This window comes from Myotis myotis, unplaced genomic scaffold (assembly GCF_014108235.1).
Source record: "Myotis myotis isolate mMyoMyo1 unplaced genomic scaffold, mMyoMyo1.p scaffold_m19_p_1, whole genome shotgun sequence".
Lineage (NCBI taxonomy): Eukaryota > Metazoa > Chordata > Mammalia > Chiroptera > Vespertilionidae > Myotis > Myotis myotis.
The window spans coordinates 87,870,625-87,885,241 of NW_023416313.1; the positions used below are offsets into that span (position 1 = coordinate 87,870,625).

At 41.3% G+C, this 14,617-nt stretch overlaps 1 protein-coding gene and 1 non-coding gene across 8 annotated transcripts in view; one reads left to right on the plus strand and one right to left on the minus strand.

Annotated features, from left to right (window-relative positions):
• Positions 1 to 3,221: 3,221 nt before the first annotated feature.
• NPNT (nephronectin) overlaps positions 3,222 to 14,617 on the minus strand; it is a 91,644-nt gene continuing 80,248 nt past the window's right edge. For 6 of the 7 annotated variants that reach the window (XM_036344102.1, XM_036344083.1, XM_036344066.1 and 3 more), the window contains 2 exons: positions 7,570 to 7,826; positions 3,222 to 6,210 (listed from right to left, as the gene is read on the minus strand). In XM_036344102.1, the coding sequence (XP_036199995.1) occupies positions 6,100 to 6,210; positions 7,570 to 7,826 (368 nt within the window). In that variant the 3' untranslated portion in view covers positions 3,222 to 6,099. The remainder of the gene's footprint in view (positions 6,211 to 7,569; positions 7,827 to 14,617) is intronic. The other variant, XM_036344110.1, reaches the window with a different exon arrangement.
• LOC118661301 lies at positions 14,195 to 14,298 on the plus strand. The gene has a single exon (XR_004969267.1). It is a non-coding gene; the product is annotated as a U6 spliceosomal RNA (small nuclear RNA).

Genomic DNA, 14,617 nt, shown 5'->3' on the forward strand with positions numbered 1-14,617 from the left:
TCAACCACCTCTGCATTCCTGGCATAAATCTCAGTCATGATGTATAACTTTTAAAATGCTTCATTAGATTCAATTTACTAGTATTTTGTTAAGGAACTTGCACCTATATTGATAGGGGATATTGGTCTGTATTGTCTTTTCTTGTCTTTATCAGCTTTGGTATCAGAATATTTCTGGTCACATAAAATGTGTGAAGAAGTATTCTTTCAACTTTTACTTCTTCATCCTCACTTGAGGACATTTTTCCATTGATTTTTTTTTTTATTATTTTGAGAGAGTGGAAGGGAGGAGGAGAGACAGAGAGAGTAACATTGATGAAACACATTAATTAGTTGCCTCCCACACACGGATCAAGCCTGCAACCAAGGTACATGCCCTTGACTGGAATCAAACCCGAAGCCCTTTAATCCACAGTCTGATGCTCTTTCCACTGAGGCAAACCAGTTAGGGCCCTCAACTTCTATTTCTTGGGAGACTTTGAGGATTGATGTTAATTCTTTAAATTTTTGTAGCCTTCACCAGTGAAGACATCTGGTCCTGGACTTTTGTTGGGATGTTTTGATCATTGCTCAGTCTCTTGCCATAGGTCTGTTGGAACTTTCTATTTCTTCTTGAGTATTTGGGTAATTTGTTTCTAGGAATTTGTCCATTTCATCTAGTTTATCTAATTTGTTGGCATATAGCTGTTCATAATATTCTCTTGTTTTTTTTGTGTGTGTGTGTTTTTTTTTAATCTCTGTAGGGTTAGTGGTAACATCCCTACTTTCATTTCTGATATTAGTTATTTGTATTTTCTCTCTTTGTTAGTCTGGCCAAAGGTTTTTAAATTGTTTATCCTGTTAAAAACACACACACACAATTTTATTTGTAAATTATCTGTTGTTTTAATTTTGCTTACTTTGATTTAACTTGCTCTTCTTTGTCTAGTTTTATATGGTTTAAAGTTTAGATTACTAATTTAAGATTTTTTCTTTTATTGACATTTACAAATATAAATTTCCTTATAAACAGTGCTTTACCTGTACTCCAGAAGTTTGGGCATGTTGTTCTTATTTTTATTATACTCAAAATATTTCTTTCTTTTCCTTTGAATTCTTCTTTTTTCCCATTTGTTATTTGCAAGCATGTTAATTTCTATATATTTGTGAATTTCCCCCAATAGTCCTATTATTGATTTCTACTTTTATTTCATGTAAGAATGTATTTTTATAATTACAATTTTAAATTTACTGTGATTTGTTTTATGGCCAAATTTATAGTCTGTCAACAGCTCTACATACTTGAAAATAATGTGTATTCCTGTACTATTGAGTGTTTTTAGATGCCTGTTAGGTCTGGTTATTTTATAGAATTTTTTTAAGTCTATTTCCATGTTGATCTTTATTGTTTTATCCTTATTGACGCTTTATCTTTCTCTTCCTCAAACTAGATAATCTCAAGTGACATATCTTTGAGTGAATCTCCTTGCTGAATTTTTCATTTTTATGATGGTACTTATTATATTCAGAACTTCTGTCTTTTTAAAATAATATTTGTCTATTTTTATATTCTCTAGTTGTTGAAACTCTGAAGTTTTTTGGGTAAAAAAACACACCAGAACTTAGTGAATTTTTGTGGAGTAGATCTTGGAAGCATGGATTTTTAGGTCTCCCAACAGTGAATGTTAACAGAGATAAAGGCCCAGAGTTCTCTATGTATAATTTGGCCTTGTTACTTAAGTTGGGGCTCAGGACCAGCAGCAGGGGCATTACCTGGAGCTGGTTAGAAATGTAGAATTCAATCCCCACCCAGATCCACCAAATCAAAAACTGCATTTTCACATATGATCTCCAGATGATTTCCATGCACGTTGAAGTTTGAAAAGCAATGGGCAAGGGCATGGAATCCACACTTTCAGAGCCTCAAGGTACCATGCACCATTATTTCCAGAAGAGCAATTTGGCATTTACTTATAGGACTTTGGTAAATACCCATCTTCTTCTCGAAATTGAAACCCACAAAAGGAAGTCTGCTTTCTGTTGTATCCCCAAGCCAACAGCAGTAAGTACTCAAAAATCTGTCCAAATAAAAATAAAGTAAAATGAACTGGACCCTGGAATCTCATACTTATCTGCTGCCTCCAAACCCCAACTTTAAATAGGTTTCAAAAGTGGTTTAATTTAATTTTTTTGTCAATTACAGTTTATTTTCAATATTATTTTGTATTGGTTTCAGGTGTATAGCATAGTGGTTAGACAGTCATATACTTTATAAAGTGTTCTCCCCAATATTCCCAGTACCCACCTGGCACCATGCATAGCTATCATAATATTATTTTTAAATTTCTTAACATATTCAGAAAACATAAGCTTTCTCAGATCTCCTAAGAATGAGTAAGAAGCACCTCTGAGATAAGGGAACTTCAGTTTTTCTTTACCTTTTGCTTAAAGTTTGTGTTTATTCAAAACTTAAGTGTCCTAGCTGCTAGTATTGGAAAGAAAGAAGCCATTTAACCATTTCTCTATAATTTTGTAGAACAGATTTTTAATCTTGCATCTCATTAACTTTTTCTTTATAGTTTTCTCCATTAGAAAAGGTTGTTGGAATATGAGTAAAATGTCATAAATAAAATCAACACTAGTAAAAAGGCTTTTCATATAATCTACACTAATAAAAGAGGAAGATGCAAATTGACCATACCTTCGCGATGCCCACCAGCCAATTAGGAATGAGTATGCAAATTAACCCAACAAAGATGGTGGGTTAATTTGCATACACTGGTGCCAAGCAGCCAGGGGCGGGGCAGGACTCAGGCGTTCTGCACCGCCCCAGCTGCTCCAGGCCTCTGGGCAGCGTGGGAAGGTGCAAAGATGGCTCTGGCTGGAGTGAAGGCGGTGCCGGCAGCCAGGGTAAGGAAGGCTGATTCTTGCACGAATCTTCGTGCATTGGGCCTCTAGTTTATATATATTTATATATTTATTTATAGCTTATATTGCTTTTCCATAAAAACATTTGAGGCAAATGTTTACAACTAAGTGAGATATAAGAAAACCAAAGTAATTTGCTAAGGTATGGCCTGTGTTATATGAACAGATTACTTTCCCTGTCCATGTTGCTGAATAATGACCTCATATTTTATAACCTAGAAAGCATAATAATGTGGGCAATTATCTTTATCCCCAATCAGGCAAGCAGTAAATATCCTCCCAATAAAAAATAACTCAAAACAATAAGAAACGAACTACCAGTATTATTAACAGTGTTTTTATTTACAAAGAATTATTTATTTGGCTGTTTGGGAAACCACTGACATTTTTCACTTTAGAAAACATTAAATAATAAACAAGATGTTATACAGTACTTTGGATAACTTCTTCCATCAGTTTAGTGCAATGCATTATTGGCACCTAAAAGTGAAATTTTCAATTATTTTCCCCTTTCATCTTCAGTTGTGCAGTTATATGACCCAAAAGGAAAAGAATCATTAAAAAGAGCTCTAAAGCCATATTTGCTGGCCCCTACTCAAAGGCTCACTGATTTATCCTCCCCTGCTGCCCTGCCTCCACCAAGTTAAATGACAAAAGATAATATAGGCATACTATAGTAGGTATACTATTATACCTGTTGTTCAAAAAAACCCATTACCACTGGGGAACTTGGGAGATTCAATTGATAAAGAGAGAGTGAATTATACAAATTAGGTGAAGGAAAAGGCCTGGCAGTTGTGTGGGGCATGGTACTCGGTATCAGTAGCCAAGTTAAGTTGTCACACACATTGCAGAGAGAATGCACCAGTTAAAGTCTCTGTACACTGTGCTCCTTGCTATGGTCTTTAAAAATCGGAAGCATTGTCCATTGAGCAAATGAAAGGGTTATACCTTTTTCAAGAAAAACAAAACAAAACACATTAGAACATTGAAATACTAAAACATCTGCCTATTATACTCTCTTTTTGGAATAAAATATATATATATATGTTTTTTTTTCTTTTTTTGTTTTAATACTGCTAGGTTTGCCATAAAGGGAAAGCTCAGCATTTGGTGGGCTTGTCCCCTTTTGATTTCTCTCCATTAGAAGCCAAAGAGGGAAATGCCTAAATTAAACCCAGGCCTAGTCCAAATTACTTAGTCTGGAGATTTTTCACTACACAGTAATAGGAGCAAAACATATTTTGGGAGATTGTGTAATCTATTACTCTTTCTTAAACACCCTTAACCACCTTAAATAGACAAAGTTTTATCTAATTTTTTAAAAGCCTCTGAGCTAGAGAGAGACACTCCTTTATAAGGGATTTTGGGATTCTAATTTAACAACTGTCCCTGCCAGCAAATGCTCCCTCATACTCTGGTCTAAGCCTGTTTCCTCTTGTTCTATTCTTAGTGCCTGTGGAGAACAGCTGGCCACCATCCTCTCTGTACCAGCCCTTCAGGCACTGGGAAACCAGCAATGGTTTGCCCCTCAGTCTTCTCTTCTCCAGGCTAAATAATCCCAGTTCCTTTACTTTTTCACCACAGATCTTTTATTCCAACCCTTTAATCATCTTTGTGATTCTGGGCAAAAACAGCAGAAAATATGTTGATTACTTAATCAGAAGTGAGGAAGAGTCTCAGTAGTAAGCTGCATTTTAAAAACGATATTCTTTTTAATATAAAGTTAAAAAATGCAAGGAGGACATATATTAGTTGAGGGTCCTTCGATCTCAGAATGCCAATCCTGCCCCGTTGCTCTAGTGTGTAAGTGAGTCCTATTCCAACACACTTACTACCTCAAAGCCCGGGCCTACCCCACCCCATGCTGACTTGGTAGCACCTAAGTTGTGAGCTAGATCCACCTATGTTTATACTGATTTAAAAATTAGTATGAAATCCATTCCAGGAGAGCTGCTCCCAGCTTCTCCCCAGCCTGCTCCCATAAACAGAACCCTTCCTCTGAAACGGCGGGACTGTCTCCAAGGTCTTACAGGTTACCAAGGAGAACCGTGTTATTCCGGGGAACGCCGTCGGTTTTTAAGTGAGAAACAGTGCGGGTTTTATGTGCTAGGTGCAGCTTCCTGTCTATCTAAATCGGTGGTTCTCAACCTTCTGGCCCTTTAATTACAGTTCCTCATGTTGTGATCCAACCATAAAATTATTTCTGTTGCTACTTCATAACTGTAATGTTGCTACTGTTATGAATCGTAATGTAAATATCTGATATGCAGGATGGTCTTAGACGACCCCTGTGAAAGGGTCGTTCGATCGCCAAAGGGGTCGCGACCCACAGGTTGAGAACCGCTGATCTAAATGGTTTACTCTCCTGTGTAGGGATCAAACTCAAGGTACTTAAAACATTCATCCCTCCACTGCCACAACCTGACACCATTTCCAAAGTTCTCTTGCTACCGATCAAAGGTCATAGGACTGGACAACATTTCACCGCGTATTTTTAATTCAAGAGATCACAAGCTGCCTTTTCCCTTGCAACTGGAGTCGGTAAATATCAGGAACACGCAACTGCGTCATATCAATAGCACATTTACACAAAACACAATACCACTAACAAGGAATTACGTGCCCACTTTACATAACTGTCTTTAAAAGAAAAATACAGATAACAAGAATAAATGCATTTTGATATGTTACACACCCTTCTTTCATAAAGTGAATGGCAGTAAAAGAGGTCAGGCCAGTCCAGAGCTAACAGTGAAGACGAGAAACAAAGTTCACAAGCACATTGTACAGCGTATCTTAGGGGAAGTCAATACTACTCGTGGCACGACACTGGACAGATAACAGAATGGCCATCCGCACGAATTTCCTTTGAAAATGTCCCCCATACTTCGCTACAAGGAACACCTGTCACCAGGATGAAGGATGGCATAGGTCTCACATGCTGAAGCCAGTTCCTACGGGATGTAGGTAGCACCCACAGACAGCTTGCATGTGTCTAACCAATGTCCCTTCTATGTCAAAGGGAGTGTCACTGTCCATTGGGATTGCACAAAAACAGGCCAAGATGTGGGTCAACAACCAGGCTTTCTCTGACCCACTGACCCACTCTTCTCCGAGGCCTGACAGAAGGGAGGAGAAGACAGGAGGTGAAGATCAGAAAAAGAAGAGGGAGCAACACAGGAGTTCACTGCTAGTTGCGGAGCTGCACGCGTTCTTCATAGCAGTGGCCTCTTTTCAAGCTCACGTCATCCAATCCAATCTCCCCAGTGTGGCCACGCCTCTTTTCACCTTTGAAGATGACCTAGGGAGAGAACACACACACACTGGTCAAGCCTCCTCTGCCCTTCCCCAGGCCGGCTCATTCAGCAGAATAAAGGCAAGCTTCCCCCAGGTCTAAACAGTAAACTGACTTAACAGAAGGAAAGACTAGAGAACAGTGTCACCTGAGGCCTGCGTTCTGGTAGAAACTGAAATCCCCAGAAACTGTGCATCAGACCACATTACTCAGAACCAGTTACCCTTTAAAAGCCACACTAAACTACAGGCTGCTTCTGTCAACGATTACCAAGGTCAGAAGTAAAAAGACAGTGATGGCACGTAGAGGTGCGGACGTAGAGCCGAAGTCTAAAAGATCACTGCCATGCAGCCTCCTCTGACGCTGCCTAGCTCCTCCACTGGGCTCATGCAGCTTTGCTGCCAAATGGAACAGAGGCCAACGCCATAAGCCCGTCGCAGCATTGTTCTACTTGTGCACAGACCAAGAACTTCCACTATTCTTGCATTTTATCTTTGATAGCATCCTTGCTCCTTTCCAAAACAAATGCAACCTGTCCCTGCTGTGATTTACCTTTTTAGTTCTTTAAAAATATATATGTATATTAAGAAAAATTTTAAGAAAAAATCAGAGTAACATAAAATTTAAGACTCTGGTAAAAGCTGTATTAATGGAGCCTACCTTTTCTTTCTAAAAATGTTTACAGAAACTATACCTACAAGCATAGATGCAGAATCTCCTCATAGTAATAGTTTTAGAAGCAGCAACGTAAAGAAGACACATCCCAAATAAGTTATTTCGATGAGGTGTTACAGATCACCTCCTTGCTACCTGTGACTTGGTTAGTTAGGATAAAATTTATATATTCAGTCAAGCTTTCCCACATCCTGTCCTGAGCAGAACAATATCCTTCAAGTCTATTGCTCTGGATCCCACCCAAAGCTGCTTAACTATGGTCTCTCAGGCAAAGAGGGAACAATGGATTTTAAAGAAACATTTTGGAGAAAACCACTTTAGGGTAACTCATGGTGGTCAGAGTTTAAAGTATAAGGAAGGAAAGGAAAAGTAAGACGAGTTAAGCTCAGCACCCCTGCCCTTTGAAGTTTCTCTTGATTAACATTTTTACTTTAATTATTCATTTTTTTCAATAAAAGTAGGGGATCTACCCTAGGGTGGGGAGAGTGGTGGTCCTCAGAGGTTATAATGAAGAATGTAATAAGAAGCAAAAAGGGATTAAAGAAAGAGGCAAGGAATGGAGTTGTCATGCCCAGAAAAACACACGAAACTCTGTCTGAGCCCGAGTTACCAAGTAGAGCAATTCGGACCCCAGGCTTCTCCTATGAGAGGAAAACCTCTCAGGTCCACGTCCTTTGCGGTTCTACTTACGCTCTTGATGCCAGCCCCTCGCAGGCTGATCTGTGTTTGCCTCCAGCCATGGCCACCATTTCTTCCCCACAGGGCTGCTCCGTGGGCCCCCTGTTTTCTCACAAACACCTGGAGCGCGCCGGAGTGCAGCCCAGTGACCCTGTGCCTGAACGACAGACACAGATCCCCTGACTGCATGAGGTGGCCCAGGGGCAGCACCAGGCGAGCGGCTTTCCCCCGGGGGCCCTTGGCTGCGGAGACGGCCAGGTACTGTCCACCTGCAATGGGAAAGCAGGGCCGTGTGTGTACCTGTGACATTCCTTTCCAGCACAAACAGTATGGACAGTCCTAATCAACCTCAAAGTCATTGGCAAAGAACCCCATGTTACTGCAGGAGAAAACCATGGCTTATTTCTATGCCTGTCTCAGATCCCATGGTTTTGTGTTTACAGAAAACACTCACCCATTGTGCTCACGGAGAGGACAAGTTCTGCCAAGGACACACAGGAATAAGTAGTCCTAACACTGTGACAGCTTCCAGTGGAATAGGATCAGACACACACAGGCAACACAAACCACACACTTTCACCACCTCCTGGTCCTCCCCAGGTTATGATGATGTTGTCAAGCCGGCTGGCTGATTAGGTGGCTGATGCTAAGTTGCCAGGGAGAATTTTTCTACATGGATAATTAACCTCCAGGCAGTAGAGCAGATGTGGTTTAAAGGGCATTAAATCTGTTTATTATCTCTTCTCCCTATTTTTATTTATTTATTAACTCTAGAGAGAAAACCCTTCAACAATGCCAGAGCTTGCCCTGGCTGGTGTGGCTTAGTGGGTTGAGCGTTTTCCTGTGCACCAAGAGGTCGCCTGTTTGATTCCCAGTCAGGGCACATGCCTGGGGATGCGGGCTTGATCCCCCCAGGGGGGCTGTGCAGGAGGCAGTGGGCCAATGTTTCTCTCTCTCACTGATATTTCTTCTCTCCCTCTCCCTTCCTCTCTAAATTCAATCCCATATAATAAAAGGCTAGTATGCAAATCGACCGAACAGCAGAACAACCAGCCGCTATGACATGCACTGACCACCATGGGGCAGATGCTCAATGCAGGAGCTGCCCCCTGGTAATCAGTGCGCTCCCACAGGGGGAGCACTGCTCAGCCAGAAGCCGGGCTCATGGCTGGTGAATGCAGTGGTGGTGGCAGGAGCTCCTCCCGTCTCCACAGCAGTGCTAAGGATGTCCGACCTGGATGGAGCGGGCCTAAGCCATCAATTGGACATCCCCCGAGGGATCCCTAACTGCAAGGGAGCACAGGCTGGGCTGAGGGACTCCTCCCCCCATGCATAAATTTTGTGTACCGGGCCTCTAGTAAAAACATATTTAAAATAAAACTAAACAACAACAAAAAGCCAGAGCTTGGTATGCTTCTCACACTGGAGTGCAGCTCACCCCAGGAAGATGCAGAGGTGTTCTGGAAACCCTCCACTTCCTGGAACATCAGCTTTATTTAAAGATAAGCAGCTTTCGCCGAAACCAGTTTGGCTCAGTGGATAGAGCGTCGGCCTGCGGACTGAAAAGCCCCAGGTTCGATTCCGGTCAAGGGCATGTACCTGGGTTGTGGGCACATCCCCAGTAGGAGATGTGCAGGAGGCAGCTGATCGATGCTTCTCTCTCATCAATGTTTCTAACTCTCTATCTCTCTCCCTTCCTCTGTAAAAAATCAATAAAATATATTTTAAAAAAAAGATAAGCAGTTTTCAATGTGTTACATAATAACAAATATATAATAAATATAATATTTTTTATTACATCTACATGAACACAAAGTGTTAATAAAAACTGTCACTTTGGGCGGACACTTTGTCCTCAGATCCCTGGGGTCATAGAACATGCCTCCCCATTGTTAGAGGAATTGCTATTAGGGGGGAAAGTTTGAGCAGCAGTGAGTGGGGGGAGAGCTGCTTCTCAAGAGAAAGTTACAAGTAGTATTTGAAGCTCCATCCAAGTACAAATGACATTCCTCTCAGGCTGTTGAATTGGAGCCAACTGAAAACACACTGTTTCAGCACCGATTTATCCACAGGAAACTGGTGTGAATGCTGAACACATGTATGTATTTTGGTAGAAACCCCACTTATTTTTCAATGAAAAGACAACCACTTATTTTTATGCTTAATTTGTATCAGAGATGCTAAAGTTTGGGTTGTCTTTTTTTAAAAATATATTTTATTGATTTTTTACAGAGAGGAAGGGAGAGAGCTGGAGAGTTAGAAACATCAATGAGAGAGAAACATTGATCAGCTGCCTCCTGCACACCTCCTACTGGGGATGTGCCCGCAACCCAGGTACATGCCCTTGACTGGATTTGAACCTGGGACCTTTCAGTCCACAGGCCGACGCTCTATCCACTGAGCCAAACCGGTTTCTGCTGGGGTGTCCTTTTATTTGTCAAGTGACTTCTCCTCTCCCACGTGCGCTCTGAGCAGTGGCAGGACCAGCAGGTGATGTCTGGGCCCGTAATTCTGTACCAGGCTGTGCTGAGTGCTCCTGGGGCATCTCATGAACCCTGAAGGCTGGCTTTACAGATGCAGAGTAGGGCTTTGAGGTGAGGTCACGCAAGGTGTCACCCAGTGAGTGGCAGAGTGAAGGTTTGAGTTCAGAACTGTCTGACCTCCGTATCCGGCACGTGCTGCCCTCAGGTTGGATCACTGCTGTGCCTGCTTCTCTCCCCCAGGAGATGTCAGAACCCACAGTTGCCCCAAGCCACCCCAGGGCATCCCTAGCACATGGTAGGAGTGTAATGCCATCTGTTGAATAAATGATGTTCTAAGAAGACAGAAGAAAAAAAACCTGCAAAGAAATAGGTCCTTGAGTCATATACTTGACTCACCAACAACAAACACAATTTCTTATCCTCAGTCCACCCCCGCTCCCCCCATTAATCCAAATGGCATTTTAGGCCAAAATATTTAGATGGATTTTAAATGTCTCCCCATAAGTCAGTTTTTGAATTGTCACAGGTATTTTCCTTAAAACTAAGATATAAGGTTATTACAGTTAAACCTGCAAGTTTTAAGAAAACAAGGATTATCTTGAGTCTCTGTGGAATGTATACTAACATGACTGCAAGACGCTGCCTGCGAATAAGACAACCTAACAAACCAAGGCAGCCTAGTAAGAGTCAAATAATCTTTTTAGAGGCAATTAAAACCCTAACGTGTAAAATATGAGCAAAGAGGCTACTGTTGCTCTCCCTCCATGGAGCTGCTCTGAACATTTTTGCAGTGTAATAACTTATGTTTTTTCATAAATATATCAGCCATTTTTTATGACAAATACATTTTTCATAGCAGTTTGTCATTAATAATTTAGCCAGTTTTTTACTGAAGAACATTTAAGTTGTTTCCAGATTTTCACACTTAAGATAATACCATAAAGTAGTAAGACAAGCAAAAAAAAAAAAATAAAACAAAAATTTGCAACACATGAAATAGGACTAAGTTTCCTTTTCACATAAAGAGCTCAAAAATCAACAATAAAAAGAACACAAAAGAAAAATAAAAAGCATCTCAGAAAAAAGGACTTTTAAAATGTGAATAAATGGTCAGCTTTTCACAATAAAATAACATTAAAACGAGATGACTTTCTACCAATAAGCTTGGTAAAGATTTTAAAAAGTAGTTTAATAAGATCTGTGTTGGGGCGGTCCTTAAATATTGTTTGGAGGAGTATAAATTGCTATAACCCGTATGAAGGGCAACTCAGTAAAATCTATCAAAATTCAAGATGCAAGTTCCCTTTGATTGGCATTCCACATCTAGGATAAGACGTATTCAGACACGTCTGAAATGATATGTGTATAAGGTTTTCACTGCAGTCTTGTCTGAAAACTGGAAACACTGGAAGACTGGAAACAATGGAAATGTTCCTCAGTGGTTAAACACAAGGGAACATCTAGGGAATAATGGAGTAACTGTCATTAATAAGAATGAGGGTGTTCTGTATGTTCTGATATAGGACAATCTTCAACAACAATGGCTAATGCTATTTTAATGGTAACTCGGGGACAGGCACTGTTTTAAATATGTTGAATAGATGCTATCGATTATCCTCGGTTAGGTAACGTGCTCAAGGTCAAAGCTAGTAAGCTGTGGGTGCTGGGTTTCAGCCCAGGCATTCTGTATTTGAAGCTCGATCCAAGTACAAATGACATTCCTCTTTCAAGTCCTTGTTCTTCATGTCAACTCAGCGTGATATCCTTAAGTGACAAAAGCAAGGTACGTAAGAGGGTGCTTTGTGGTTGTATGGACAACTATATCTCTGGAAAGATAACCAAGAAACTGGTTGTATCTGGGAGGGTAACTGAGAGCCAGGGCTGAAAGGCAGCTTGTATCTTCACTGTGGATTTATTTTTCCGTTTACAATTTTTCAAAATAATGCTTTTTAATGCTGCACCAGACATACTTGTACGTACACGCTGGCATGCTTGTTATGTGTTTAAGTGAATTCCTTGCAGCTAGCAGTAGCAGACAGGGCACTGAATCAGCCGTCTTTAACCCATGATCCCCACTGATCAGAGTTCCAGGAAAAGGGCCTCAGGTGCAGCCTTGACATCTATGGAGAAGGGTGTGTCTTCAGGGCCACCGCTACATGCCTGCTGTGAATCACCAAATCTGTTGACAGCACAACTTTCCATTCCTTAGAGCAGTGGTTCCCAATGTGGGGCACATGTCCCACAGGGGGTCAATTTAACTTTTAAGGGGGGCGGGCAATTCAAGAATGAGTTATTAACAGTGAATTTTTTGCATTTCTTATGGTTCTAGGGGCCTCATATACAGTATGTCTATATATATAAAGCCTAAGCAACCGGCCAGCTGGTAGCTATGATGTACATTGACCACCAGGAAGCAGATGCTCAATATAGGAGCAAAAACCACAGGCATGGAAACATGGAACAGACTGATGAATCTCAGAGGGGGGAGAGGAAGGGGAAGGGCGGGAAGAGATTAACCAAAGATCTTATATGCATACTAGAGGCCCAGTGGGGTCCCTCGGCCTGGCTTGCTGGGATCAGGCCAAAACTGGCTCTCCGACATCCCCCAAGGGGTCATGGATGGTGAGAGGGTGCAGGCCAGGCCAAGGGACTCCACTGGTGCACGAATCCGTGCACCGGGCCTCTAGTAAATATATATTGTGACATATTTATGCATTTCAGTTCTCTATCATATGTTTTGAAACTTTATTTGCTATTTTTTCATATCACTTCATATCATTTTTTTAAAACAATTTCTTAGTGATTTCTTCCTCAGTACTTCAACTATCCTTTCATTCTTTTATTTTTCTCTTTCATGGATGCCATGTTCTTTGGAAGCTTGTTTAGACCAAGTTAATGGCTTTTTGGGATTCCTCCATGTGAATAGGAGTTCACTTTTTGAATACAGTAATAAGAATTATGTGTCACGGGGGGAGGGGTGGTAATCAGGATTTTAGAGATGTTTAGGTGGGGCATGGCCAAGAAAAGGTTGGGAGCCACTGCTTTAGAGGAATGTATTAATTTCACTATCTCACAATTAAGTTTAAGATTGAATGTGATAAACACAATCCAATGAGCTCAAGGGAGGCCAGCTAGCAAATGCAATCATTTTACAGCTGTTTCTCAAAGTTGTAAATTTATTTGAGAATTTTCTTTTCTTGGAGATATTAGCATAAAAGAATATTTGCATTTCTGGATCTTGGATAAGAAATGCATATTAAAACCAGTCTTAACTGTGGAAATCCAAACATATCTTCCTTTTCAAATGGTATAATTTAGGTAGAAACAATTTAGAAACAGCTAGCTTGGTAATTAGAGAATTCACAGATATAATTCATCAAATCGCTTATATTTATATACATACAACCTCACCTAAACTTCCTAGAAGAAAAACAGGCAATCTTCCTAAGAAGCTTAATTAGTATTTCTCCATCAGTATGTGGTTAGAATTCCCCACCACAGTCTGAAAAGCCCATCTGCAATGCCACCTTGATCCAGGCCATGCACTCCTAACACTCTTCCAACCCTCTGCCCTCCTTGGGTCTCCTGCCCATCTTCCAAGCTGGAGCCCTGCTGCTCACTGCTCTCCTGTGGATTGTCTGGGCGTTCCATTCTCAGTCAGAGGCTCTCAGAGCTGGCGGAAGACGTTTTCTAACCCAATGCTTATCCAGTGCTCAAAACATCTTGCCACATGTTACCACCGACAGAGAGCTCCTTACTTTGAACAGCCTGAGCTCTTTTTAAACAGCCCTGACTGTGGGGAAGTTCTGTAGAGAGTGAGCCAAAGTTCATCTCTCTATAGTTGTCACCTACTGATCTGACGTCCATCCCTCTGTGGTCACAGAGCAATGGTGATAGACGTTGTCAGTCAAGTACAAAGGCAGCCCTGTTCCTGTTTCTTCTCCAGGCTAAACACTCTGGTCCCTTCCCCTGCTCTTGCACAGGCTTTGGGACCCCTCTCCACCCAGGTCTTTCTGAATGACTGACACTTATCTCTATTCTTCTCAGACAAGAAAGAACCCACCAAAATGGATTTTCTATTCTGGGGGGAGAGGGGAGGAAAGACCATATTTCTTGGGAAATGATCCAACATTTTGGCAGTAACACAGGGTTCAGTGCTCGCTTTGGCAGCACATCTACTAAAGTTGGAACGATATAGAGATTAGCATGGCCCCTGCACAAGGATGACATGCAAATTTGTGAAGCGTTCCATATTAAAAAGAAAAAAAAAAACCACACAGGGTTCACTCATTGATTTCATTATCCACTAAAATTCTAAAGTCGTGCACACTTACTGCTAAGGCACTTCTTCCCCTCCCATGGTAGGTTTCTAGACCATGAGCCCTACCTTGTCCTCATCCTCATTAGATTTCACCCTCTTCAATGAGACCCGCGGATCTAATGTTGTGGAGCCGGTGTGTCAGCACAGCTCCACACGTTCTCCTCTGGCTTCGCGCCAACCAGTTTGGGAAGCCTGCCTTCAGCAGCCAAATTCAACAGCCAGCTCATCCCGGTCACTGGTAAAACCCTGGAGCAGC